General features: G+C 52.9%; 2 protein-coding genes across 7 annotated transcripts in view; both read right to left on the reverse strand.

Moving 5' to 3' along the window:
- Positions 1 to 555: 555 nt before the first annotated feature.
- The window catches only part of LOC122544217 (C-X-C chemokine receptor type 3-like), a 33,172-nt gene continuing 6,082 nt past the window's right edge, over positions 556 to 27,645 (reverse strand). Inside the window, exons 1-2 of one of the 2 annotated variants that reach the window (XM_043683292.2) lie at positions 22,045 to 22,062; positions 648 to 1,752 (exon numbers count right to left, since the gene is read on the reverse strand). In XM_043683292.2, the coding sequence (XP_043539227.2) occupies positions 742 to 1,752; positions 22,045 to 22,047 (1,014 nt within the window). In that variant the 5' untranslated portion in view covers positions 22,048 to 22,062 and the 3' untranslated portion in view covers positions 648 to 741. Of the gene's footprint in view, positions 1,753 to 22,044; positions 22,063 to 27,645 lie in introns of those variants that run through there. The other variant, XM_087981095.1, reaches the window with a different exon arrangement.
- Positions 5,494 to 27,645, reverse strand: part of LOC122544216 (C-X-C chemokine receptor type 3-like) — a 30,819-nt gene continuing 8,667 nt past the window's right edge. For 2 of the 5 annotated variants that reach the window (XM_087981092.1, XM_087981091.1), the window contains exon 2: positions 5,494 to 8,213. In XM_087981092.1, coding sequence (XP_087837218.1) covers positions 7,155 to 8,213 — 1,059 coding nt within the window. In that variant the 3' untranslated portion in view covers positions 5,494 to 7,154. Of the gene's footprint in view, positions 8,214 to 22,038; positions 22,063 to 23,632; positions 23,782 to 27,645 lie in introns of those variants that run through there. The other 3 variants (XM_087981094.1, XM_087981093.1, XM_043683291.2) reach the window with 3 other exon arrangements.

Here is a 27,645-nt window from a genome sequence, read left to right on the forward strand (position 1 = left end):
AGAGATAGGGAGGGGGTGTAGGGGCTGGAGGGGGGTTACAGAGATAGGGAGGGGGTGTAGGGGCTGGAGGGGGTTACAGAGATAGGGAGGGTGTGTAGGGGCTGGAGGGGGTTACAGAGATAAGGAGGGGTGTAGGGGCGGGAGGGGGTTACAGAGATAGGGAGGGGGTGTAGGGGCTGGAGGGGGTTACAGAGATAGGGAGGGGTTGTAGGGGCTGGAGGGGGTTACAGAGATAGGGAGGGGGTGTAGGGGCGGGAGGGGGTTACAGAGATAGGGAGGGGGTGTAGGGGCTGGAGGGGGTTACAGAGATAGGGAGGGGTGTAGGGGCTGGAGGGGGCTTACAGAGATAGGGAGGGGTGTAGGGGCGGGAGGGGGTTACAGAGATAGGGAGGGGTGTAGGGGCGGGAGGGGGTTACAGAGATAGGGAGGGGGTGTAGGGGCTGGAGGGGGTTACAGAGATAGGGAAGGGTGTAGGGGCTGGAGGGGGTTACAGAGATAGGGAGGGGGTGTAGGGGCTGGAGGGGGTTACAGAGATAGGGAGGGGTGTAGGGGCGGGAGGGGGTTACAGAGATAGGGAAGGGTGTAGGGGCTGGAGGGGGTTACAGAGATAGGGAGGGGTGTAGGGGCTGGAGGGGGCTTACAGAGATAGGGAGGGAGTGTAGGGGCTGGAGGGGGTTACAGAGATAGGGAAGGGTGTAGGGGCTGGAGGGGGTTACAGAGATAGGGAGGGGGTGTCGGGGGTTAGAACGTGGACGAGCTCTGGCCCTCCTTGCTGATCTGACGGCTGACCCTGTGGGAACCCCTCTGGTATCTGGCGTCCGCCAGGAGGCTGAGCACCTCTCGGCGGAACTTGACCCCGATGAAGGCGTAGAGGAGGGGGTTCAGGCAGGAGTGGACCAGGCCCAGGCTCTGGGTGACCGTGCGGCTGATGTCCAGGACGTTGAGGCCGGAGCAGTCGGGCTGGACGGCGCCCAGGGACTGGAGGGTGTCGACGAAGAGCACGGCGTTGTAGGGCAACCAGCAGACGACGAAGACCACCACCAGGGCAACCACCACCTTGAGGGTCTTCTGCCTCTCGAAGACCGTGCTGCGCCACAGGCTCCTGAAGATCAGGCAGTAACAGTACAACATGGCAGAGGCGGGCAGGAAGAAGCCGAGACAATGGTGAACCAGGCGCAGTGCCAGCTTCCAGCCCTCGGCGCTCTCCACCCCAAAGGAGTAGGTACAGGCTTTCAGGGGTGAGTAGCTGGGCTGGTACACGTCGCGGAAGATGAGATCAACGGTGGCCAGCAGGAGGCAGAAGGACCAGACCACGATGCAGGTCAGGTGGACGTAGACGGGCTTGCGTTTACGGTACATGTGGATGGCGTGGACGATGGCCAGGTACCGGTCAAAGCTGATGCAGACCAGGAAGAGGATGCTGCTGTACAGGTTCAGGGCGAAGATCCCGCCCGTTATCTTACACATGGCAGCCCCGAACAACCAGCCGCCCACCGCCTCCACCATCCAGAAGGGCAGGGTGACCACCAGGATGAAATCGGCGACTGCCAAATGCAGGATGAAGGTGTCGGTGTGCGTCCTGGAGTACCGGTAACGCGCGATGACGAAGATGAGGAGGCCGTTACCGAACACTCCCAGCACAAAGACCAGTGAGTAGATGATGGGGATGAAGACGCTGTTGAAGTTGCCGATGGTAATGGGCTTGCAAGGCTGTGCAAATATGAAGCCACTTTCCAGATATTCATAATCGACCTTTTAGAAAATGGAAAGGCTCATTATGGGTGCATTTACCGGTTCGACCAGCCCACCCCCCGTCAGGCTCCAGTTATTACCAGGTTATATTGTCCACTCTCCAACAGACAGCTGGACTCAAACCAGAGTCCGCAACAGAGTCTTTTGTTCAAAAAGCCACACAGTCTGTAGGCAGTCAGTCCATGTGGACCTTGTACCAATTCCTTCTTTGGAAATAGAACCAGTCTGACTCGAGGCTGGCATACAGACAGACTCTAACCTCACACCTTTAAGGCTTATGCCCGAAACCTCCACCCTCCTGCTCCTCGGATGCTGCCTGACCTGCTGTGCTTTTCCTGCACCACTCTCTCGACTCTGATCTCCAGTATCTGCCGTCCTCACTCTCACCAACTTTAATGCATTGTCTGAGCTGAGGTCTCACCGTTTATTTCAATAAAACCTTAAATTATCTCAGACATGTGACTTGAAAGAGGTTCGGGGATTTCCACATTAATGAACTAAAAGTTGCATCAGCATTCTAAGTGATTAAAGACTAAACAGTGATCTCGGTTTGTTCAATACATCACATCAGTTATACAACGCTGTGATCTTTTGCTATAAATTCTGTGTCCCATGATCCTGCCCCACTAGCTGCCTGACAGAGAAGCAGCACTCCGAAAGCTACTGCTTCCAAATAAACCTGTTGGACTGTAACCTGGTGCTGTATGATTTTTAACTTCCTCTGCACTGTCCCCCCAATCAGACCCTCCCAGCACAGGGACAGCACGGGGTTAGATACAGGGTAAAGCTCTCTCTACACTGTCCCCCCCATCAAACACTCCCAGCACAGGGACAGCACAGGTTAGACACAGGGTAAAGCTCCCTCTACACTGTCCCCCCCATCAAACACTCCCAGCACAGGGACAGCACGGGGTTAGACACAGGGTAAAGCTCCCTCTACACTGTCCCCCCCATCAAACACTCCCAGCACAGGGACAGCACGGGGTTAGATACAGGGTAAAGCTCTCTCTACACTGTCCCCCCCATCAAACACTCCCAGCACAGGGACAGCACGGGGTTAGACACAGGGTAAAGCTCCCTCTACACTGTCCCCCCCCATCAAACACTCCCAGCACAGGGACAGCACGGGGTTAGATACAGGGTAAAGCTCCCTCTGCACTGTCCCCCCCCATCAAACACTCCCAGCACAGGGACAGCACGGGGTTAGATACAGGGTAAAGCTCCCTCTGCACTGTCCCCCCCCATCAAACTCTCGCAGGACGGGGACAGCACGGGCTTAGATACAGGGTAAAGCTTCCTCTGCACTGTCCCCCCCCATCAAACTCTCGCAGGACGGGGACAGCACGGGGTTAGATACAGGGTAAAGCTCTCTCTACACTGTCCCCCCAATCAGACCCTCCCAGCACAGGGACAGCACGGGGTTAGGTACAGGGTAAAGCTCCATCTACACTGTCCCCCCCATCAAACACTCCCAGCACAGGGACAGCACGGGGTTAGATACAGGGTAAAGCTCCTCTACACTGACCCCCAATCAGACCCTCCCAGCACAGGGACAGCACAGGGTTAGATACAAGGTAAAGCTCCATCTACACTGTCCCCCCCATCAAACACTCCCAGGACAGGGACAGCACAGGGTTAGATACAGAGTAAAGCTCCCTCTACACTATCCCCATCAAACACTCCCAGGACAGGGACAGCACGGGGTTAGATACAGAGTAAAGCTCCCTCTACACTGTTCCCCATCAAACACTCCCAGGACAGGGACAGCACGGGGTTAGAAACAGAGTAAAGCTCCCTCTACACTGTTCCCCATCAAACACTCCCAGGAAAGGGACAGCACGGGGTTAGATACAAAGTAAAGCTCTCTCTACACTGTCCCCCATCAAATGGTCGAGGTCAGGGACAACATGGGGTTAGATACAGAGTAAAGCTCCCTTTACACTGTCCCCCCATCAAACACTCCCAGGACAGGGACAGCACTGGGTTAGATACAAAGTAAAGCTCTCTCTACACTGTCCCCCATCAAACACTCCCAGGAAAGGGACAGCACGGGGTCAGATACAAAGTAAAGCTCCCTCTACACTGTCCCCTATCAAACACTCCCAGGACAAGGACAACACGGGGTCAGATACAGAGTAAAGCTCCCTCTATACTATCCCCCATCAAACACTCCCAGGACAGGGACAGCACAGGGTTAGATATAGAGTAAAGCTCCCTCTACACTGTCCCCCATCAAACACTCTCAGGACGCAGACAGATCGTTGTTAGATATAGAGTAAAGCTCCCTCTACACTGTCCCCATCAAACACTCCCAGTACAGGGACAGCACGGGGTTAGATACAGAGTAAAGCTCCCTCTAGATGGAAATGTGTTGCTGGAAAAGCGCAGCAGGTCAGGCAGCATCTAGGGAACAGGAGAATCGACGTTTCGGGCATTAGCCCTTCCTCATTCCTGAAGAAGGGCTAATGCCCGAAACGTCGATTCTCCTGTTCCCTAGATGCTGCCTGACCTGCTGCGCTTTTCCAGCAACACATTTCCAGCTCTGATCTCCAGCATCTGCAGACTTCACTTTCTCCTTAAAGCTCCCTCTACACTGTCCCCATCAAACACTCCCAGGACAGGGACAGCACGCGGTTAGATACAGAGTAAAGCTCCCTCTGCACTGTCCCCCATCAAACACTCCCAGGACAGGGACAGCACGGGGTTAGATACAGAGTAAAGCTCCCTCTACACTGTCCCCTATCAGACCCTCCCAGGACAGGGACAGCACGGGGTTAGGTACAGAGTAAAGCTCCCTCTACACTGTCCCCCATCAAACACTCCCAGGACAGGGACAGCACGGGGTTAGATACAGAGTAAAGCTCCCTCTACACTGTCCCCCATCAAACACTCCCAGGACGCGGACAGCACGGGGTTAGATACAGAGTAAAGCTCTCTCCACATTGTCCCCCATCAAACACTCCCAGGACAGGGACAGCACGGGGTTAGATACAGAGTAAAGCTCCCTCTTTCCTGTCCTACCATCAAACACTCCCAGGACAGGGACAGCACGGAGTTAGATACAGAGTAAAGCTCCCTCTACACTGTCCCCCATCAAACACTCTCAGGACGCAGATAGCACGTGGTTAGATATAGAGTAAAGCTCACTCTACACTGTCCCCCATCAAACACTCTCAGGACGCAGATAGCACGTGGTTAGATATAGAGTAAAGCTCTCTCTACACTGTCCCCATCAAACCCTCCCAGGACAGGGACAGCATGGGGTTAGATACAGAGAAAAGGTGATTGAAATATTTCGGATTCTTAAGGGGCTGGACAGGGTCAATGCTGAGCGGGTGTTACCCCCCTCCCCATGGGGAGAGGCTAGGACCCAGAGTGCCCCGCCTCAGAATAAAGGGGCACCAATTTCAGACAGAGATGGGGAGGGAGAGGTTGGTGGGTCTTTGGAATTCCTTACCAGAGAGAGCTGTGGGGGGTGGGGGCAGCGTCCTTGTGTATATTGAAGGCCGAGAGAGATTCCCAATCAATCGGGGAATCATTGGAAAGTGGTCATGAGGAACGTTGGATCAGCCACAATCCCGTGGAAGGGGAGAGCAGGCTCGATGGGCAGAATGGACTTCTCCTGATCCTATTTCCTGCGGCGTTGTGGGTCCCTCTACAATTTCTCCCCATCGCTGTGCACAGTACGTCCCTCATTCCAACGCGCCCTCTGCTGTCCTGATAGTGAGGCCAACACGACGATGACATTACAAGGACTGCTTTATTGCTACGTGCTTACAAATGAACATGCCACAGAAAGTAAAGACACTATATACACACAGTGGCATTCCGTGTGCAGTCCGGTCTCGCTGCCTGGTGAGGAATGCCAGATCTCGGAACACTTACGCACACCAACAGCAGTGGAACTAGGAATAGAACTCACTTGAGAATAGTTTGCAACAGTCACTTAGAAACGTTGTGTATCATTAATGCTTACAGGTTAGACGGAGGATCCGCACAGGGATACTGCTGTCCAGTTCAGAGGTTAAAGTCTTACAAAAGCTGCCAAGTGTCTGAACATCCAATCCATGAGGAGGCCATTCAGCCCCTCTTCCCCCCCCCAACCATCTTGCCTAGCTTGGCTCCATTCAGAGGCTCACTGATGATGGGACCCAGTATGGTGACGAAACATCTGAAAGCGAACCTTCCTGCTCCGCAAGCACGCCAACGTCCAGGCTGGCTCATTTTGGAAAAGCAGCCCCTCCTCCAACTCTCCCTCGCCCCCTTCAGGGACTGGTATCCACCTGCTGTGAGGATGCCCACAGCCGAATAGCACCGTTACCACTAACCGTGGGAGGCTGTGAATGGGTGGCTGACCATGTGAGCCAGCCCACCGGGGTTTTGGAGGGGGGAGAGGGGGGGGGGGGTGGTTGCAGGGGGGCACGGCTAGGGGGTGGGGGGTCCTTGGCGGGGGTGGGTGTCTGCTGGAATGTGAGAGGAGTTACTTCCAAATGGCTTTGGGTGTTGCTGAATTTTCTCCGGTTCACAGATGGTTTGCGGTATCCTTCACAACGCAGTTACACATGTCCTTTGAGTAACATCACAAAGTTCGTGATCACTGTGCACTCCTGCGCTAACAGGTTTATCAAATTTCAATATTCAATTATTGTAAATTCCTTGTGTGTATATGTGTGTGTGTGTGTGAGAGAGAGAGAGTGATTTCATCTTAGCTGCACAGGGCACAGGATCTATTCTCTCACCAACCCTATAGGACTGTGCTTCTCTGCCTCTCCCTTCACCCTCAGCCCCCCTGTCATCTCCTTATCCCTCTCTTTTTCTCTAATGAGAGAGCAGGCCTATGGTCCTCTGGGACACGGGGGAGACTTTTTGCAAAAGACATCCTAAGGAGGTGACGAGGGGAGAGAAGGGGGGAGTCGCTTTCCCGTTAGCGGAACTCCGGGAAGAGTTTGAACGTTCTTGCGATTTTTGAGAAGATGTTTCGTCGCTCAGGGTTGTGGGTACAAGCTGGCAGTCTTACGCTCTGACTGGTGAGGTAACCGAGCGTGGAGACAGAATGGTCTGAGAACAAACATGCCAGCACCGCGGGCAACCTTACAACCTGCTCTCGGAGTCACTCTTGGAGATCATATTGGCACCAGGAGTGTGTGTGGGGGTGGAGGGGGGGACAGAGACGGGGCACATTCTGATGAAACAAATTGTCTTCCCCCCCCTCTTCCTGCCCCTCGCCCCCGCCCCCCATCTCCAAATTCACCCGGTGGTCCGCTCAATGGTTTGTCTGCTCAGTTTGGTGGAGAGGTTTTGTTGGCGATGGATTGGTGGGATGAGGTTGTGGTTTCCGTGAGGTGGGAAGGATTGGGGTGTTGGGGGAAGGGGGCGCGAAGGAGTCAGGGGGACGCGCCGCGCTACCATATCACGGAGTGCGAGGTGGAGGTCTCGGAGTCCGAGATGGCGGAGATGGTGCGCTTGAGTTTCCCAGACTGCCTTCCTGATGCCAACCTCCCAGTCGGGCAACCGACGTGGGCCAGGAGGCTGAGCACCTCTCGGCGGAACTTGACCCCGATGAAGGCGTAGAGGAGGGGGTTCAGGCAGGAGTGGACCAGGCCCAGGCTCTGGGTGACCGTGCGGCTGATGTCCAGGACGTTGAGGCCGGAGCAGTCGGGCTGGACGGCGCCCAGGGACTGGAGGGTGTCGACGAAGAGCACGGCGTTGTAGGGCAACCAGCAGACGATGAAGACCACCACCAGGGCAACCACCACCTTGAGGGTCTTCTGCCTCTCTAGCATGTGAGCACGGCACAGGGTCTTGAAGATCAGGCAGTAGCAGTACAACATGGCGGCCATTGGCGCAAAGAAGCCAATGATGTGATGGGTGGCGACGATGGTGAGCTTCCAGGCTGCAGCGCTGTCTGGGTGGAACATGTAGGTGCAGACACTGGTGTTGAGGTAGCTGGAGGTGTACACGTCACGGAAGATGAGATCAACGGTGGCCAGCAGGAGGCAGAAGGACCAGACCACGATGCAGGTCAGGTGGACGTAGATGGGCTTGCGTTTACGGTACATGTGGATGGCGTGGACGATGGCCAGGTACCGGTCAAAGCTGATGCAGACCAGGAAGAGGATGCTGCTGTACAGGTTCAGGGCGAAGATGGCGCCGATCACCTTGCACATGGTGGTGCCAAAAGTCCAACCCATGACCGCCTCGACTGCCCAGAAAGGGAGGGTGAGGACCAGGAGGAGATCGGCTCCCGCCAAGTGGAGGATGAAGGTGTCTGTGAGAGTCCTTCTCGCAGACCTGAGGCGCCCAATGATGAGAATTACCATCATGTTGCCCAGAACGCCTAAGAGGAGGACGAGGGAGTACAGGATGGGGACAAAGACTCGCACAAAGTTTTCAACTACTATGGGCCTGCACGGTTGGCTAACCATAAGGTCAGAGATATCAAAGTCACCATAGTAGTCTTCCTTTAAAAAAGAAACAGAAAAAAAAAGTGTTACTTCATGTCTTTGGGACATCATTCTCCATTTCAATTGTCTCTCTCTGAGCGCCTCCTGAAGGAAGTCTTTGGCAACTTAATTCAGGGGGAGTTTGCCCTTCCACTCCCTCACTCAGTCCCCCTTATGTGAATCACAGGATCCTGACAGTGTTGAAACAGGCCATTCGGCCCAACAAGTTCACACTGACCCTCCAAAGACTAACCCACCCAGACTCTTTCCCCTACCTCATATTTACCCCTGACTAATGCACCGAACTTACACACCCCTGGACACAATGGGACAATTTCCCATGGCCAATCCACCCTAACCTGCACATCCCTGGACACTAAGGGACAATTTAGCATGGCCAATCCACTCTAACCTGCACATCCCTGGACACTATGGGACAATTTAGCATGGCCAATCCACCCTAACCTGCACATCCCTGGGCACTATGGGACAATTTAGCATGGCCAATCCACCCTAACCTGCACAACTTTGGACTGTAAGTTGTGGGAGGAACCCGGTGCACCCGGAGGAAACCCACGCAGACACAGGGAGGATGTGCAAACTCTACACAGACAGTCGCCTGATGCTGGAATCGAACCCGGGTCCCTGGCGCTGCGAGGCAGCAATGCTAACCACTGAGCCACCGTGCCACCCCCAAGTGGTGAGCCCAAATGTGGAGAGAAGGGTTAAATTCTGAAGGCGAGTTGAATAAGATCACCTCAGATTCTTTCAGGTCTAAAGGCTAGAGGTCTCATCGCAGGGTTTGAGATGGTCAAAGAGCGCAAGACATTCAAGGGAGGGTCAATGCTTTCCTCTGTTGGGGGAGGGGGACAAAGGCTTCAGATTTGAGCTAGGCCATCCACAAAGGGCAGTTAAGGGTCAACCCTACGGCTGTGGGTCTGGAGTCACATGCGAGCCTGACCAGCAGAATCCCTTTCTTAAAGGGAAGCAGGTGGCTGCTTTTCTCACACGGTCATTTAACTCAATTCCAGTTCAAACTCTGCCAATCTGTCACCGTGGGATTTGAAACCAGAGTGACCAAAGAGACAAAGACATCACTACCTTACTGGATATGAGCTGGGGCGCTTTTGAACAGGAGCATTGAGAGATTTTATAAATAACCTGAATCCATAACCTGAGGAAGATGGATTGGATTTGGACGTGCTTTCGATGGATAGCAAGAACACACTCAAGGGGCTGAAAGGCCTCCCACAGGCTCCAAAGTTGCGGGGGAAGCAGAGACCGGTTACATGGCCGTGTGGCAGGGAGACGCTGCCGGTGGTAGGGTTTCTGGCACCATATTTGACATCCGCACACGAATGCGCGTTTACTGGCATATGCCCATGGTACTTCAGGCTGGTGGGGCGGTGCCCACTGCGGGAAGCTGCACCAGTGGCTACAGGAAGGCAGGGAAACCCCAGAAAGGACGAGCAGGGACACGGCAGCCATTTTGACGGCGGCGTCAAGATGGACTGGCATCGGAGTCTACCCAGGATGCTTCACTTCTCGCTAGCTCAGTTACAAATGGAATGCAACGGGAACCATTTGATTGCCCTGGAGGCAGTGGGAGGGGCACGTTCACTGACTCAGAACTCGTGAAAGCTTCCCAGGCTGTCCCATATACCCCCTGTTGACATTGACCCGTGAAATCGAGCCAACGGCACCCCCCTGATGGCCTACATGTGACTTCAGTCCCACTGTTTCTAACTCCTTCCTGCCTGGCCACAGTTAGCGATTACAGAGAGGCAATGAAGCCCAGAATAGTCTTTAAGTCAAATTAATGATCTTCCTCAGGAACGGGAGGCAGACAGGAAGGTAAGGGAGAACGGAATCCTCACTCAGTCTCAACCGCAGCGGGATTTGGGGTCCAAATGTTAGGCCTCTGCAAGGGCCATGGGAAAAGCTGGAGAGGACAGATTCACCCTCAAGGGTTCTGTGGATCAATCAGACCCTTCCAGACGAAGAATTGGAAGTCGAGAGGAGTTTTCCTTTTCCCTCCTTCAGCGATACTCCATTCCCTGAGGGCTCCAGCGAGAGCAGTAACCGTCCACAAGGGAAAGGGGAAGTTCAGGGTCGAAGGTGGTTGGGGTTAGGGTTTTGGAGCGAGGTGACAGACTAGCGTAGCTAAGGCTATTTTAGATCAGGCCTCACTCAAGGGCCCTACTCCTGCTCCTGGGTGGGAGAGCAGCTGAGTGGATCTTCGGAGCAAGGACCTTATTGGGCAGGAGAAAGTGGGTCAAAACGTGCGACGCTGGAAAAACACAGCCGGTCAGGCAGCATCCGAGGAGCAGGAGAGTCGACGGTTCGGGCATAAGCTCTTCATCAGGAATGGTAAGGCATGCCAAAATTCGGTCAAATCTTCAGGAGGATTAGTTGGGCGGTGGAAGACGAAGAGATTGAAGATTTCACCATGGGCTCTCCCTCCTTCCAGAGAGTTGCCAAAGGTCTTCGGAGTAGGGAGTCATCTCAACTTCGAAATGATGCGTTCATCTCATCTTCTGGTCAAGTTCCTCACTCCATCACCGTGGCGACCGATCTCTCTCTCTCTCTCTCTCCAATATTTCACCGGCTTCTCACCTTAGTGAGGGAGGATTCCAGACACTTCCGGAAGATTCCTGAGGGGGCAACACCAGCTACCTCGAAGGCTGTCGTCTGGGAGGGTGTTTGTTGTACCTTCACTAGGCCGGCCTCACACTATCAGGGGGACAGGCTCCTCTGGCCTGTCACAGCTGATGGGATCGAGTTGTCGGTGAGGTTGAAGGGGGTGGGGGTGGGGGGTGGGGGGAGGTGTAGTTAGATGCGTGGGTGGCGCAGAAGATCAGAAAGAGATGTTTGGGAAAGTGAGCAGTTAATTAGTTAAGTCACTGTATTGGGTCGGTTCAGTTTTTCAATAGTTATTCTAAATTCTATTTTCAGTTGTTCGCGTTTTAAGCATCGGGTTTAAATAGATTCTGTTTTGCTTAAAGCTGAGTGATTTGATGAGCTGTATCACACCTGGAAAATCCACTTACACCCAACTTTACAAAAACTGAGGGTCTGAGTTACCTTTGTAAAATATTTTGAGGGAGGGTGTCTGGCCTGGTCAGTATCAGAGTGGGAGAAAGTGAGGACCGCAAGTGCTGGAGATTAGAACATAGAATATGACAGCGCAGTACAGGCCCTTCGGCCCTCGATGTTGCGCCGCCCTGTCATACCAATCTGAAGCCCGTCTAACCTACACTATTCCATGTACGTCCATATGCTTGTCCAATAACGACTTAAATGTAATTAAAGTTGGCGAATCTACTACCGTTGCAGGCAAAGCATTCCATACCCTTACTACTTTCTGAGTAAAGAAACTACCTCTGACATCTGTCCTATATCTATCACCCCTCAATTTAAAGCTATGCCCCCTCGTGCTCACCATCACCATCCTGAGGAAAAAGGCTCTCCCTGTCCACCCTATCTAACCCTCTGATTATCTTATATGTCTCTATTAAGTCACCTCTCAACCTTCTTCTCTCTAATGAGAACAGCCTCAAGTCCCTCAGCCTTTCCTCGTAAGACCTTCCCTCCATACCAGGCAACATCCTGGTAAATCTCCTCTGAACCCTTTCCAAAGCTTCCACGTCCTTCTTATAATGCGGTGACCAGAACTGTGCGCAATACTCCAAGTGCGGCCGCACCAGAGTTTTGTACAGCTGCAGCATAATCTCATGGTTCCGGAACTCGATCCCTCTGTTTATAAAAGCTAGAGTCGGGAGTGTGGCCCTGGAAAAGCACAGCAGGTCAGGCAGCATCCGAGGAGCAGGAGAATCGACGTTTTGGACATAAGCATTCCTGATGAAGGGCTTATGCCCGAAATGTCGACTCTCCTGCTCCTCGGATGCTGCCTGGCCTGCTGTGCTTTTCCAGCACCACACTCTTCGGTTTGGTAAGACTACAATGGGACGAGAAAGGCAGAGAATGACAATATTCTGAAATGGGGAAGACTTTAAAACAGTGGCAGACCAAAGCGACTTGAGGGGCCTCAGGGACACTGATCACGCGCTGAGGTATTGACCAAAGAAACGGTCATCTGAGCGTTTCACGTGCGTGCACCAGAATTTCAGGAGGAGCTCAAAGCGAGCTCTCAATGTTTCATAGCCCCGCTAGGGAGCTCGGGATGTCCCGTTGGGTTTGGGTGAAGATGGGGAATTAAAGAGAAAGGAATCTGCGATGGGGAAACCAAGTTGTGTTTCAGACACACCCCATAGATATTCTGCTGTTGGACTTTCAGAAGTCAATCACTGAAAAGGCTATTGTGCAAAATCAGAGCTGGGGATTGTAGAGTTATAGAGATCCACCGCTCAGAGAAAGGCCCTTTGGCCCATCACATCTGTGCTGGTCAAGTTAGGAGGGGGGGTAAACATGCTAATCTGGATACGGGGCTGGCAGACTCACAGAGTCATAGAGATGGACAGCATGGAAACAGACCCTTCAGTCCAACCCGTCCATGCCGACCAGATATCCCAACCAAATCTAGTCCCACCTGCCAGCACCCGGCCCATATCCCTCCAAACCCTTCCTATTCATATACCCATCCAAATCCCTCTTAAATGTTGTAATTGTACCAGCCTCCACCACTTCCTCTGGCAGCTCATTCCATACACATATGAGTGAAAATGTTAGGCCTCTTTTATATTTTTCCCCTCTCACCCTAAACCTATGCCCCTCTAGTTCTGGACTCCCCCACCCCAGGGAAGAGACTTTGTCTATTTACCCTATCCATGTCCCTCATGATTTTATGAACCTCTATAAGGTCAGCCCTCAGCCTCCGACGCTCCAGGGAAAACAGCCCCAGCCTGTTCAGCCTCTCCCTGTAGCTCAAATCCTCCAACCCTGGCAACATCCTTGTAAATCTTTTCTGAACCCTTTCAAGTTTCACAACATCTTTCTGATAGGAAGGAGACCAGAATTGCACGCAATATTCCCACAGTGGCCTAACCAATGTCCTGTACAGCTGCAACATGACCTCCCAACTCCTGTACTCGATACTCTGACCAATAAAGGAAAGCATACCAAACGTCTTCTTCACTATCCTATCTACCTGCGACTCCACTTTCAAGGAGTTATGAACCTGCACTCCAAGGTCTCTTTGTTCAGCAACACTCCCTAGGACCTTACCATTCAGTGTATAACTCCTGCTGAAATTTACTTGTCGAAAACAGATTATGTCTTCAGAAAACATAGCGTGCATGAACAAAACCGAGAACGGCAGATAATGGACTTGGTTAGGCCACTGTTGGAATATTGCGTGCAGTTCTGGTCTCCCTGCTACATGAAGGATGTTGTGAAACTTGAAAGGGTTCAGAAAAGATTTACAAGGATGTTGCCAGGGTTGGAGGGTTTGAGCTACAGGGAGAGGCTGAACAGGCTGGGGCTGTTTTCCCTGGAGCGTCGGAGGCTGAGGGCTGACCTTATAGAGGTTTATAAAATAATGAGGGGCATGGATAGGGTAAATAGACAAAGTCTTTTCCCTGGGGTGGGGGAGTCCAGAACTAGAGGGGCATAGGTTTAGGGTGAGAGGGGAAAGATATAAAAGGGACCTAAGGGACAACATTTTCACCCAGAGGGTGGTACGTGTATGGAATGAGCTGCCAGAGGAAGTGGTAGAGGCTGTTTATTTTATCTAATTTATCTTCAGCGCTGTTTGTTTTCATATAGTTACCAAATATCAGGAGACCATCCTGTGGCGAGATAGTCCTCCGCTCTGAGATATTAGCAAGACATAGCAGTGGGGCAGTGACCTCACCCTGTCCCGGGAGGGTTTGATGGGGGTCAGTGAAGCGAGAGCTTTACTCTGTATCTAACCCCGTGCTGTCCCTGTCCTGGGAGAGTTTGATGGGGGACAGTGTAGAGGGGGCGTTACTCTGTATCTAACCCCGTGCTGTCCCTGTCCTGGGAGTGTTTGATGGGGGACAGTGTAGAGGGAGCTTTACTGTGTATCTAACCCCAACCTGTCCCTGTCCTGGGAGTGTTTGATGGGGATAGTGCAGAGGGAGCTTTACTCTGTATCTAACCCCGTGCTGTCCCTGTCCTGGGAGTGTTTGATGGGGATAGTGTAGAGGGAGCTTTACTCTGTATCTAACCCCGTGCTGTCCCTGTCCTGGGAGGGTTTGATGGGGGACAGTGTAGAGGGAGCTTTACTCTGTATCTAACCCCGTGCTGTCCCTGTCCTGGGAGAGTTTGATTGGGGACAGTGTAGAGGGAGCTTTACTCTGTATCTAACTCCGTGCTGTCCCTGTCCTGGGAGTGTTTGATGGTAGGACAGTGTAGAGGGAGCTTTACTCTGTATCTAACCCCGTGCTGTCCCTGTCCTGGGAGGATTTGATCGTGGACAGTGTAGAGAGAGCTTTACTCTGTATCTAACTCCGTGCTGCCCCTGTCCTGGGAGAGTTTGGAGTTTGATGGGGGGGACAGTGTAGAGGGAGCTTTACTCTGTATCTAACCCCGTGCTGTCCCTGTCCTGGGAGTGTTTGATGGTAGGACAGTGTAGAGGGAGCTTTACTCTGTATCTAACCCCATGCTGTCCATGTCCTGGGAGGGTTTGATGGGGGGGACAGTGTAGAGGGAGCTTTACTCTGTATCTAACCCCGTGCTGCCCCTGTCCTGGGAGAGTTTGATGTCGGACAGTGTAGAGGGAGCTTTACTCTGTATCTAACCCCGTGCTGTCCCTGTCCTGGGAGAGTTTGATGGGGGGGACAGTGTAGAGGGAGCTTTACTCTGTATCTAACCCCATGCTGTCCCTGTCCTGGGAGAGTTTGATGGGGTGGACAGTGTAGAGGGAGCTTTACTCTGTATCTAACCCCGTGCTGTCCCTGTCCTGGGAGAGTTTGATGGGGGGGACAGTGTAGAGGGAGCTTTACTCTGTATCTAACCCCGTGCTGTCCCTGTCCTGGGAGTGTTTGATGAGGGGACAGTGTAGAGGGAGCTTTACTCTGTATCTAACCCCGTGCTGTCCCTGTCCTGGGGGTGTTTGATGGGGGACAGTGTAGAGGGAGCTTTACTCTGTATCTAACCCCGTGCTGTCCCTGTCCTGGGAGTGTTTGATGAGGGGACAGTGTAGAGGGAGCTTTACTCTGTATCTAACCCCGTGCTGCCCCTGTCCTGGGAGAGTTTGATGTCGGACAGTGTAGAGGGAGCTTTACTCTGTATCTAACCCTGTGCGGTCCCTGTCCTGGGAGAGTTTGATGGGGGGGACAGTGTAGAGGGAGCTTTACTCTGTATCTAACCCTATGCTGTCCCTGTTCTGGGAGTGTTTGATGGTGGGACAGTGTAGAGGGAGCTTTACTCTGTATCTAACGCCGTGCTGTCCCTGTCCTGGGAGAGTTTGATGGGGGGGACAGTGTAGAGGGAGCTTTACTCTGTATCTAACTCCGTGCTGTCCCTGTCCTGGGAGTGTTTGATGGTGGGACAGTGTAGAGGGAGCTTTACTCTGTATCTAACCCCGTACTGTCCCTGTCCTGGGAGAGTTTGATAGAGGGGACAGTGTAGAGGGAGCTTTACTCTGTATCTAACTCCGTGCTGTCCCTGTCCTGGGAGTGTTTGATATGGGACAGTGTAGAGGGAGCTTTACTCTGTATCTAACTCCATGCTGTCTCTGTCCTGGGAGTATTTGATGGGGGGGACAGTGTAGAGGGAGCTTTACTCTGTATCTAACTCCATGCTGTCCATGTCCTGGGAGAGTTTGAAGGTGGGACAGTGTAGAGGGAGCTTTACTCTGTATCTAACTCCGACATGCCAACCCCCAATGTTTATGTTTTAAATGAAGCGACTCTGGACTCTGTAATTTGTTGAATGTTCCCAGAGGTTAGGAAGAAGTGGAAGTGGGAGAGAAGACATTGAGTCATGCCGACCATCCCTTGCGTCAAACGTTGGTCAGATATTTGCTGATGGGGCTGAAACGAATTTGTGTGCAACTTCATCCACGTCATCTGCAGCTGTTGGCTTCACTTCAAAGTCAACAGACGTGTGCCTCACTCGGGTCTGGGGTCCTTGTCTCTGTGATAATTCCCCTCAATTCCTTCATCAGTGGGAACAATGTGTCAGCTTCCTGTAATCTCACAGGATCCTTCTGGGTGTGACCATATCAAATAAACAACGCTTTGGACAGGGGGTGGTGCACGTTTGCAAGGACGTCAGGGGTTACATTATGATTATCCAAACCCAGCCGTTATCTCCTGAAGTTTGGGAGGCTAAGAAGTGACCCCATCGAGGTCTTAACAGGAAAAGACAGAGTTGATTTTCCCGCTGTTTGGGGGAACCAAGTGGCGTTGCCTGTGAAGTAGGATTGGGATGTTCAGGGAGAGATGTTCGGAAGCATTTGCACACACAAAGGGTGGACCTCCCTCAAATGGTGATGGATGCTGATTTAATTGTTGAACTTAAATCTGAGATAGAGGAATTTTTAACAAGTAGGTTGTCAATGGGAATGGTCTCAAGGCAGGGATATGGAGTGAGGTTACAAATCAGCCATGAATGGTCAAGCATGCTTGAAGGGTTGAATGGCCTGCTGTTGTTCCTCTGTTCCTAAACCACCTTGTGCCTTCACTGCTTCATGGAGAGCAGACCCCATGTCGGTAAAACTATCTCCGACAGTCAGAATGTCAGGTTTCATGAGCCTCGGGTTAGGCCGCACTTAGAGTTCTGCGTTCAATTCTGGTCACCCCATTACAGGAAGGATGTGTGCAGGGTTTGGAGAGGGTGCAGGAGGGGGTTTACCAGGATGCTGCCTGGATTAGAGGGTAGGGGTGATAAGGAGAGGCTAGAAAAAACTCAGGGTGTTTTCTCTGGAAGCTGAGGGGAGGCTTGACAGAAGTTTATAAGGTGCACAAATAGGATTGACAGACAGAATCTTTCTCCCAGAGCTGGAATGTCTAAATCTTGCGGGGGGGGGGGGGGGGTGTATTTAAGGTGAAAGGGGGAAAGCCCAAAGGAGATGTGAGAGGCAGGTTTTTTTACCCAGAGAGGGGTAGGAGTGTGGAACACGCTGTCTGGAATGGTGGTGGAGGCAGGTACACTAGGGGCATTTAAGGGGCTTTTAGATAAATACATGGGTATACAAGGGATGGAGGGATATGGACCAAGGGCAGGCAGAAGGGATTAGTTGAATTTAGCGTCATGGGTTTTCCTCACTTTAGTGCCAAATGGTCCATCCCCTGGGTCAGCATGGATGAGATAGATCGAAGGGCCCCCTTCTGTGCTCCATCACATCTATGGTTCAGTGGTTCTATTCCAGAATGTGTTCTCCCATGTCCCAGCTCCTCCCAGTAAATCATTCCCTTGCCCCCAGTCCCTCAGACTTATGGAGACCTCTCTCTTTGTTCCAAACTCCGAAGAAATATGAGCCCAATTTACTCAGCAGCTCAACACAGAGCAGCCCCCACTCCCAGGGATGTGGATGGTCCAGCGTTACCATTGAGCAGAAATTGAACTGGACTCGCCAATATACACACAGCGGCTTCAAACACAGGTTAGAGCCTGTAAGGACAGATCACCATGTCAATGTTCGCCTGGCTCCCACTTCCACACACACACGCGCACACGCACACGCACACACACGCACACACTCTCTCACACACACCCACACACATACACACGCACACACATACACACGCACACACTCTCTCACACACACCCACACACATACACGCACACACATACACACGCACGCACACACTCTCTCACACACATTCACACACACACTTACACACACACATACACTCACACACTGTCGCACTCACACACACCTACACACACCTACACACACCAACACACCCACATACCTACACACACACACAATTTCTCACAAACACACACACACATACACTCTCAGACACACATTCTCACACCAACAACATGTACTGGAGAAACAAGCAGCATGCTATCTCTGGTTTCACAGCTCAGGGGCTAGAGCACTGGCTGTGTTAGCCAGGAATTGTGGGCTCCATTTTCAGTGGGACCTTTGGTAAGTTTTGGTATCTGGTTAATTTACAATATCTGGTATTCTCTTTTGAAACTAGTCCTACACTCACCCTCAAACACCGTGCTCACTCCTTATCATCAAAACCATATCCTACGAACGCTCCAAATCTCAATCACACACACACAACACTGCAGAGACTCGATCAGCAACCGTGGGGAGAGAAACAGTCCTCCTGTTTCTAACCGTCACCTCTCCTCTCCTCCCTGGCTGTTTTCACCAACTCCATCTAGCTCTCTGTCTCTCCGCAATCCATCGCTGTCTCTCTCTTTCTCTCTCTCTCGCTGTCCAGTTCCCTTTCTGTGGATCTTATTGAATAGCAGGACCAGAAGTGAGGGGCTGAATGGCCACACGCGACTGCTATTTTCTGCACTTGTCCTTTTATGTCATTCGCTGCCGCTCTCCTCGTTATTGAGACCTTGGGTTTCAAAAGACTAAATGTAACAAGGTCTGGACAATATCCAGCCTTGGGCTGACATTCACGCCACACAAATGTCAGACAATCACCATCACCAATAAGAGACAATCTAAACACCGCCCCTTGACATTCAATGGTGTTCCCATCACAGAATCCCCCACTGTCACCATCCTGGGAGTTACAATTCACCAGAAACCCAACTGGACTCACCACATAAACCCAGCGGCTCCAAGAGCAGGTCAGAGGCTGGGAATCCTGCAGCGAGTAACTCCCCTCCTGACTCCCCCCAAAGCCTGTCCCACCATCGACAAGGCACAAGGCAGGAGGGTGAGGGAATACTCCCCACTTGCCCCTGGATGGGGGCAGCTCCAACAACACTCGAGAAGCTCGACACCAGCCAGGGACAAAGCAGCCCCCACACCCACAAACATCCCCTCGCTCCCCCCACCGACGCTCAGTAACAGCAGTGTGTACCATACCCTCCCTTCCCCCACCGACGCTCAGTAACAGCAGTGTGTACCATCCCCTCCCTCCCCCCACCGACGCTCAGTAACAGCAGTGTGTACCATCCCCTCCCTCCCCCCACCGACCCTCAGTAACAGCAGTGTGTACCATCCCCTCCCTCCCCCCACCGACACTCAGTAACAGCAGTGTGTACCATCCCCTCCCCCCCCCACCGACGCTCAGTAACAGCAGTGTGTACCATCCCCTCCCTCCACCCACCGACGCTCAGTAACAGCAGTGTGTACCATCCCCTCCCTCCCCCCACCGACGCTCAGTAACAGCAGTGTGTACCATCCCCTCCCTCCCCCCACCGACACTCAGTAACAGCAGTGTGTACCATCCCCTCCCTCCCCCCACCGACGCTCAGTAACAGCAGTGTGTACCATCCCCTCCCTCCCCCCACCGACGCTCAGTAACAGCAGTGTGTACCATCCCCTCCCTCCCCCACCGACCCTCAGTAACAGCAGTGTGTACCAGCTACAAGACCCACTGTAGAAACTCATCAAAGACCCTCAGGCAGCAGCTTCCAAACCCACGGCCACTTCCAACTAGAAGGACAAGGGGCAGCAGGTACATGGGGACACCACCCCCTGCAAGTTCCCCTCTGAGCCCCTCACCCTCCCGACTTGGAAATATATCGGCCGTTCCTTCCTGGGTCAGAATCCGGGAATTCCCTCCCTCAGGGGCATTGTGGGTCTGCCCACAGCACATGGACTGCAGCGGCTCAAGAAGGCAGCTCACCCCCACCTTCTCTAGGGGGGGCAATTAGGGACAGGGGGGGCAATAAATACTGGGCCCAGCCAGGGACCCCCATGAAAACCATTTGTAGATGATTCCTCTCCATTGCCTCAACCAGAATTGCACAAGAAATGTGCTCTGGATGTCTTGCAACAGAGTGATTCAATCAAGTTGAGACTCCCGCAGCTAATCCTCTGAGGCTCCGGTCCTACACTGTCCCACTGAAGCAATGATTCCACCTCAACTGAGTTGACAGAAAGGTTTCGGGACCTGTTCTTGGAACCTGCAGCCAACAGAGGAATGGGATCACCTGGATCGGGTCAGGTACAAAGGGGCAGGATTAATCTATAACTTCTTGATGTAGGAGTAACAAGGTGACAATGTAGTAGGGCCTCAGTTTTCATCTGAAAGGGACAAGCACAAAATCCATGATTTAAAACTAAGTACAGGGTATTGGTGTAGAGCAAAGGTTGGATATATCTGCTGAGGCAGACTTTTAAGGAAGTATTTAATAACTCAGCAAATGATTTGACACAAAAAGGAAAAAAAAATCTTTCATGAGAATGCATTATCTCTGTCCAAATAAGGAAGTCCAGAATAGATTTAAATTGATAGAGCACAATGCCAATATGCACACACTGGTGAGAGGTCAGGGGAGGGTCTGTTTCCACGCTGTACATCGCTCTGACTCTGTGACTCCTTAACAGATAATGAATAATGTGGGAGAAAGCGTGCTAGTAATTAACAAAAGATAGTAAGAGTTTCTACAAGTATTTGTTCGGGAAAGGAGTAACTAAAGCTCATTGAGGGAGAGAAAGTCTGAAGAACTGAGAATGGAAGGTTAGAAAAGGCATTTTACACCTGTCTTTGTGGGTGAGAATTTTGGAAAATTCCTCAAAGGGAATTGAAATTCAAGCAGGGATAGGTCGAGAGGGATGAATTTAAAGCAATCATTGTTATGGAGAGAAAGGTACTTGAAACATTGTTGGGCCCCAGGGTCAGAAAAAGCCTCAGGGCTTGGTGAGCTACATCTTTCCAGTCTCCAGCTCGATTCAGACTCCTACATCTCACAGGGACCCCAGTGTGTTTCCGAAATGTATTTAATTCTGGAAAGATATCAGCAGATCTGGAATAAACACGTCTAACAGCCTGATCCGAAACAAAAGGCCTGATGGCAGACAGCAGCCAACTAATCACATCAATGGGCCTAACTTTGGGATGACGTCAAATTCCATTATTAAGGAGTTTAGAATAAATGTGAGCAGGCTGAGTCATCATGGTTTTGTGAAAGGGAAATCACAAAAAGATATCATTTCATTGGAGGCAGCTCAGAGAGGGGGGGTCCCTGGGAGGGAGGGATAGTCTCATGAGCAAAGGCTGAACAGATTGGGACTCTACTCCCTGGGGGTTTAGAGAGAATGAGAGGGGATCTGACTGGAACCAACAGGGGGCTGGACAGGGTCAATGCTGAGAGGGTGTTACCCCGCCCCCCCTCCCCATGGGAGAGGCTAGGACCCAGGGAGGCACCGTCTCTGAATAAAGGGGCACCAATTTCAGACGGAGATGGGCAGGAATCCCCCCTCTCAGAGGGTGGTGGGTCTTTGGAACACCCTTACCACAGAGAGCTGTGGGGGGGGGGGTAGGGGCAGGGTCCTTGTGTATATTGAAGGCCGAGAGAGATTCCCGAGCAGTCGGGGAAACGGGGGGGGAAAGGGACCGTGAGGAACGTCGGATCGACCGCAGTCCTGTGGAATGGGACACCAGGCTCGATGGGCCAAATGGTCTCTTCCCGCTCCCGTTTCTTATCATTTTATGGTTAACTCTTCAATTGGAGAACTTTGAATAAAGTAACATTCACAGTGGATAGCGGAGATCTATGGGATGACCTGTATGTAGATTCTGAAGACATGTTTAGTAAGATGTAACATGAAGGTGATTACCACCAGATAAGAACAACACCATAAGGGGCAACATTTTAGCATAGATAAAAGATTGCCTAAGCGACAGAGAGCGGAGAGTACGGATAAATGGGAAAAGCAAAGAACTGCAGATGCCAGAGATTGGAAACAAAGAAAGACAGGAAGGATTGAAGAAACTCAGCAGGTCTGGCAGCATCTGTGGAGAGAGAGAGAGAGACACACAGTCACCATATCGATTCCAGGCTCTGTGTCCTGAAGAAGGGTCACCAGACTCGAAACACCGGGCTCGGTTTCTCTCTCCACCAATGTTTCCAGATCTGCGGCTTTTCTCCAGCAGTTTCTGTTGTGAGGGATAAATGCGTCAAAATCCTGGAATTCCCTCCCTTCTGTGGATGTGTGTGTGCGTGTGTGAGTGTGAATATGTGAGTGTGTGTTTCAGTGTGAGTGTGTGTGCGTGAGAGAGTGTGTGTGAGTGACTGTGTGAGTGTGTGTGATTGTGTGTAAGTGACTATGTGAGTGACTGTGTGCATATGTGAGTGTGTGTATATGTGACTGTGTGTTAACTGTGTGTGTGAGACTGTGTGTGAGACTGTGTGTGAGTGACTGTATGTGTGACTGTGTGTGAGACTGTGTGTGAGTGATTGTGTATGTGTGTGTACGTGTGTGTGTTTGTGTGTGCGTGTGTGTGTGTGCATATGTGTTTGTGTGTGCGTGTGACTGTGTACATGTGTGCTTATGTGTGCACATGTGAGCGTTTCTTTGTGTGTGTGACTGTGTGTCTGTGTACGCGTGAGTGACTGTGCGCATTTGTGTGTGTGTGTGTGTGTGAGAGAAACTGTGTGCGTGTGCATGCCTGTATGTGTGTGACTGTGTCCGTGTGTGTGTGTGCGTTTCTGTGTGTGAGTGACTGTGTGCATGTGTGTGTTTCTGTGTGAATGACTGTGTGCATAAGAGTGTGTGTATGTGTATATGTGAGTGACTGTGTGCATGTGTGTGTTTCTGTGTGAATGACTGTGTGCATAAGAGTGTGTGTATGTGTATATGTGAGTGTGTGTGTGCATGTGTGAGTGTGTGTGTGAGTGTGTGTGTGTGTGTGCATGTGTGTGTGCATGTGTGAGTGTGTGTGTGTGTGTGTGGGTGAGTGTGTATGTGCATGTCTGAGTGTGTGTGGGTTAGGAGATTGCGAAGCAAGTGGACAAGTGAAACTGAGGAGGCATCAGTTATTGAGTAAAATCCACTTCTGTATTTCAGTGGGGGGGGTTTCTGAAGAGTGATGAGATATTGTCATGGAAAATTAGCTGGCTTTGGATTTCAACAACACACTCACACACACACAGAGGCACTCACACACGCACGCACACAGACACTCACACACGCACGCACAGAGAGACACAGACACACACACACAGACACACACACATATGCACAGAGATACACACACACAGAGACACAGACACTTACACACACACACACACACACTGTCACACACACACACTCTCTCTTGCACGCACACACTCTATCTCACACACACGTTTACTGTTCAGTGATGCCTCTGTCACTGGCACCCAGAGATTTAGCAAAATGTCATCTGCTCTGATTTCAGTCTGAACCCTGAGCAACAACCGACAGTGCAATTGGATTACACAGTCTGGGGGAAACGCAGAGAAGGCTGAGGGTTTGTGCAAGAGCTCTGTGGAAGATTTCTCCAAGCAGTTCTCTCACTCCCCCCAACACTTCCCACATCATTCACTTCTCTCCCTTTTCCAGGATATCCCCCATTTCCACAGTCAGAAACAAATTCTCCGACACCCCTCACCTCCTTGAGTACTTTTCCCGATTCCCTCCAATCTGTGTCCCTCTGGTGATGGAGCGTCCAGGCCCTGGGAACAGTGTCACCCTCATCGACTCAATAAATGTCCCCAGGAAGATTCCAAACGCATTCACCCAACCTTCCCATTAACATCCCTCTGCTCCAATGGGAGCGATTCTCCCTGTCTCTCTCCTCATGAACTGTACTCAAACAAATGCTGGATAAAACCTGAGTACTTTTAAGACAACAAACACAGGCAGGAAATACCGAAACAGGCAATCTGATGACACATGATGACAAAATCTTGAGTAACTATCACACTTCAATCCCTGGGGACTGCCGCACTGTCGGAGGGTCAGTGCTGAGGGAGTGCTGCACTGTCGGAGGGTCAGTGCTGAGGGAGCGCTGCACTGTCAGAGGGTCAGTGCTGAGGGAGTGCCGCACTGTCAGAGGGTCAGTGCTGAGGGAGCGCCGCACTGTCGGAGGGTCAGTGCTGAGGGAGCGCCGCACTGTCGGAGGGTCAGTGCTGAGGGAGCGCCGCACTGTCGGAGGGTCAATGCTGAGGGAGCGCCGCACTGTCGGAGGGTCAGTGCTAAAGGAGTGCCACACTGTCAGAGGGTCAGTGCTGAGGGAGTGCCGCACTGTCAGAGGGTCAGTGCTGAGGGAGTGCTGCACTGTCGGAGGGTCAGTGCTGAGGGAGTGCCGCACTGTCGGAGGGTCAGTGATGAGGGTGCGCCGCACTGTCGGAGGGTCAGTGATGAGGGAGCGCCGCACTGTCGGAGGGTCAGTGCTGAGGGAGTGCCGCACTGTCGGAGGGTCAATGCTGAGGGAGAGCCGCACTGTCGGAGGGTCAGTGCTGAGGGGGTGCCGCGCTGTCGGAGGGTCAGTGCTGAGGGAGTGCCGCGTTGTTGGAGGGTCAGTGCTGAGGGAGTGCCGCACTGTCGGAGGGTCAGTGCTGAGGGAGCGCTGCACTGTCAGAGGGTCAGTGCTGAGGGAGTGCCGTGCTGTCGGAGGGTCAGTGCTGAGGGAGCGCCGCACTGTCGGAGAGTCAGTGCTGAGGGAGTACCGCACTGTTGGAGGGTCAGTGCTGAGGGAGCGCCGGACTGTCGGAGGGTCAGTGCTGAGGGAGGGCCGCACTGTCGGAGGGTCAGTGCTGAGGGAGTGCCGCACTGTCAGATGGTCAGTGCTGAGGGAGCGCCGCACTGTTGGAGGGTCAGTGCTGAGGGAGTGCTGCACTGTCAGATGGTCAGTGCTGAGGCAGCGCCGCACTGTCAGAGGGTCAGTGCTGAGGGAGTGCTGCACTGTCGGAGGGTCAGTGCTGAGGGAGCGCCGCACTGTCGGAGGGTCAGTGCTGAGGGAGCGCCGCACTGTCGGAGGGTCAGTGCTGAGGGAGTGGGCACTGTCGGAGGGTCAGTGCGGAGGGAGTGGGCACTGTCGGAGGGTCAGTGCTGAGGGAGCGCCGCACTGTCGGAGGGTCAGTGCTGAGGGAGCGCCACACTGTCGGAGGGTCAGTGCTGAGGGAGCGCCGCACTGTAGGAGGGTCAGTGCTGAGGGAGTGTCGCACTGTCGGAGGGTCAGTGCTGAGGGAACACCACACTGTCAGAGGGTCAGAGCTTCATTCCTTCATTGAATCGCAAATCATATTCTGTTGGGTATAAATTTCAGGGAGGACGTTATCTTTCTTAATTTAGAGGAGTTGGCCAGGAGCTCAGTTCCATGTGGGCAATCGCTCACTTTCAGAAGAAAGTTGGGGAAATTCATTGGGACATCTCACACAGGAGCAGGTAATCTGGTGTTAGAGTGCAGTGGGACTGTGAAGACAGGTTCCAGATGCAGACAGAGAGAGCTAGAATTAACAGCGAGGGGTGCAGACAGGTGTTTCGGCCCTGACTGAGGTGGCCCAAGCCTGTGTTCAGGGTCAAGCAGCTGACGAAAGAGGCTGGAGTGGTATCTGCAGCACAGACAATGGACAGTAGGAAGGGCAGACTCAGTGCTGATGAATGGAAGCAATATTAATGAAAGTCAGTCAAAGGTCTAGATGCAGAGATGGGGATCTCATATCACCATCATCACGGTGCGAGCACACAGGGAGCGCCAGTAATTTAGCAGCTCACTATTCCTGCACACACACAGTCTTCACCTGAGGGTTAACACAATGTAAACGCAGCATGGAGGGGGAGACACCAAATCCATTAAACGGTGATGTACTCTGACAGATAGCAATACAGGACCGGTAGCCATCTTCTGTTACCTACACCCCCTCCCTAACTCAGTAACCCACTCCAGCCCCTACACCCCCTCCCTATCTCTGTAACCCCCTCCAGCCCCTACACCCCCTCCCTATCTCTGTAACCCCCTCCAGCCCCTACATCCCCTCCCTATCTCTGTAACCCACTCCAGCCTCTACACCCCCTCCCTATCTCTGTAACCCCCTCCAGCCCCTACACCCCCTCCCTATCTCTGTAAACCCCTCCAGCCTCTACACCCCCTCCCTATCTCTGTAACCCCCTCCAGCCCCTACACCCCCTCCCTATCTCAGTAACCCACTCCAGCCTCTACACCCCCTCCCTATCTCTGTAACCCCCTCCAGCCCCAACACCCCCTCCCTATCTCTGTAACCCCCTCCAGCCCCTATACCCCCTCCCGATCTCTATAACCCCCTACACTCCTCCCAATCTCTGTAAACCCCCTCCAGCCCCTACACTCCCTCCCTATCTCTGTAACCCCTCCAGCCCCTACACCCCCTCCCTATCTCTGTAACCTCCTCCAGCCTCTACCCCCCTCCCTATCTCTGTAACTCCTCCAGCTCCCTATCTCTGTAACCCCCTCCAGCCCCTACACCCCTCCCTATCTCTGTAACCCCTTCCAGCCCCTACACCCCTCCCTATCCCTGTAACCCCTTCCAGCCCCTACACCCCTCCCTATCTCTGTAACCTCCTCCAGCCCCTACACCCCCTCCCTATCTCTGTAACCTCCTCCAGCCCCTACACTCCCTCCCTATCTCTGTAATTCCTCCAGCCCCTACACCCCCGCCCTATCTCTGTAACCCCCTCCAGCCCCTACACCCCCTCCCTATCTCTGTAACCCCCTCCAGCCCCTACACCCCCTCCCTATCTCTGTAACCCCCTCCATCCCCTACACCCCCTCCCTATCTCTGTAACCCCCTCCAGCCACTACGCCCCCCTCCTTATCTCTGTAACCCCCTCCAGCCCCTACACCCCTCCCTATCTCTGTAACCCCCTCCAGCCCCTACACCCCCTCCCTATCTCTATAACCCTCCTCCAGCCCCTAACACCCCCTCCCTATCTCTGTAACCTCCGCCAGCCCCTACACCCCATCCCTATCTCTGTAACCCTCCTCCAGCCCCTACACCCCCTCCCTATCTCTGTAACCTCCACCAGCCCCTACACCCCCTCCCTATCTCTATAACCCTCCTCCAGCCCCTAACACCCCCTCCCTATCTCTGTAACCCCCTCCAGCCACTACGCCCCCCTCCTTATCTCTGTAACCCCCTCCAGCCCCTACACCCCTCCCTATCTCTGTAACCCCCTCCAGCCCCTACACCCCCTCCCTATCTCTATAACCCTCCTCCAGCCCCTAACACCCCCTCCCTATCTCTGTAACCTCCGCCAGCCCCTACACCCCCTCCCTATCTCTGTAACCTCCTCCAGCCCCTACACTCCCTCCCTATCTCTGTAATTCCTCCAGCCCCTACACCCCCTCCCTATCTCTGTAACCCCCTCCAGCCCCTACACCCCCTCCCTATCTCTGTAACCCCCTCCAGCCCCTACACCCCCTCCCTATCTCTGTAACCCCCTCCATCCCCTACACCCCCTCCCTATCTCTGTAACCCCCTCCAGCCACTACGCCCCCCTCCTTATCTCTGTAACCCCCTCCAGCCCCTACACCCCCTCCCTATCTCTGTAACCCCCTCCAGCCTCTACACCCCCTCCCTATCTCTGTAACCCCCTCCAGCCCCTACACCCCCTCCCTATCTCTGTAACCCCCTCCAGCCCCTA

This window comes from Chiloscyllium plagiosum, unplaced genomic scaffold, assembly GCF_037043375.1.
Source record: "Chiloscyllium plagiosum isolate Xiang-an unplaced genomic scaffold, Cpla_swu_hap1 HiC_scaffold_38, whole genome shotgun sequence".
In the NCBI taxonomy this organism is placed as follows: domain Eukaryota; kingdom Metazoa; phylum Chordata; class Chondrichthyes; order Orectolobiformes; family Hemiscylliidae; genus Chiloscyllium; species Chiloscyllium plagiosum.